At 41.2% G+C, this 1,089-nt stretch overlaps 1 protein-coding gene across 4 annotated transcripts in view; it reads right to left on the bottom strand.

The window, feature by feature from the left end:
• LOC101849361 (serine/threonine-protein kinase mTOR) overlaps nucleotides 1-1,089 on the bottom strand; it is a 62,301-nt gene that overhangs the window by 12,582 nt on the left and 48,630 nt on the right. For all 4 annotated transcript variants that reach the window (XM_035968706.1, XM_035968707.1, XM_035968708.1 and 1 more), the window contains one exon: nucleotides 486-580. In XM_035968706.1, the coding sequence (XP_035824599.1) occupies nucleotides 486-580 (95 nt within the window). The remainder of the gene's footprint in view (nucleotides 1-485; nucleotides 581-1,089) is intronic.

Raw genomic sequence — 1,089 nt, 5'->3', positions numbered from 1 at the left:
AGGGAGAGAAGAGGGGGGGAAGAAGGAGGGAGCGGAGGGGGTGGAAGGAGCGAGGAGGGGGAGATAAACAACATGTAAATTGTTTGATGCGACCTTGGGAAGGGCTTGGCAAATAAATACTTCGTTGGTTCACTTATAGGTAAAGGGGGGATGCAACTCTTCTCTCCTAGTGGGGAAGGAAGGGTTGCAATTCTCCTCCCATCCCCCACCCCACTTCCATCCTCCCTAATAAGTCCAGAAATTAAAATTTTTCAGGAAGGAAAAACGTGTTTAATCCTTTTAACAACTGTCCATATTTTACCCATTTATTCTTGTTTTATTGTTTCTTTCAAGCTTTAGAATAATATTTATTTTCCCAAATTATTTCTTAAGCACATACAACAGATACAACAGTCTAAGAAACTCCAATAAAAACACAAATTTCAGAATTTTGGGCTTTGTACATCTGAACATATTCTGTCCGAGAATAAGGCAGAGAGAAATACCTGAGTGTGTCCTGTAGGCTGTTCTGTGAGGACAGCGCGATGGACTTGAAGAAGCCGTGGACCGCCGGGATACAGTACTGGATCTTTGCCGAATTCTGTCCGCAGGTGAAGAAAAAAAAAAAATCACACAGAGCCATACAAAGTAACATAAGAAGAAGAAAAGGAGGAGTGATAAGGACGATAGATGTTTGATAGGCAAGAAGAAGCACACCACACCAGAGCACCCGCCAACCATCCACTGAAGAAGTTTGAGAAAAGCTCACACAGCCAAATGGATTGATTTTGTCTTGAACAGGGAAGTCATATTCATCTTTTCTAATTCCGAATTCTAAGAATCTGACCATCCTTGGATTTGACTTTGTAACAATTTAAGTAATGAAATTTAGTAAAAGTTTTATGACACTTGCAACACAGCTGGGTCTGTAAGTACCGAAGCTTACAAGGTGTTGCTAGAGAGTAACACACAAATAAAAGAGAGGAGGCATAGAGATGATAGATGTTTGATAGGAGAGAAGCAGCAAATCACACCAGAGGGCATGCCAATCACCCATACACTTATACAAACATACATACACACACACACACACACACACAAACACAAGCG

This window comes from Aplysia californica, unplaced genomic scaffold, assembly GCF_000002075.1.
Source record: "Aplysia californica isolate F4 #8 unplaced genomic scaffold, AplCal3.0 scaffold00077, whole genome shotgun sequence".
NCBI classification, from domain to species: Eukaryota; Metazoa; Mollusca; class Gastropoda; order Aplysiida; family Aplysiidae; genus Aplysia; species Aplysia californica.
This window is presented reverse-complemented; position numbering and strand designations above follow the sequence as displayed.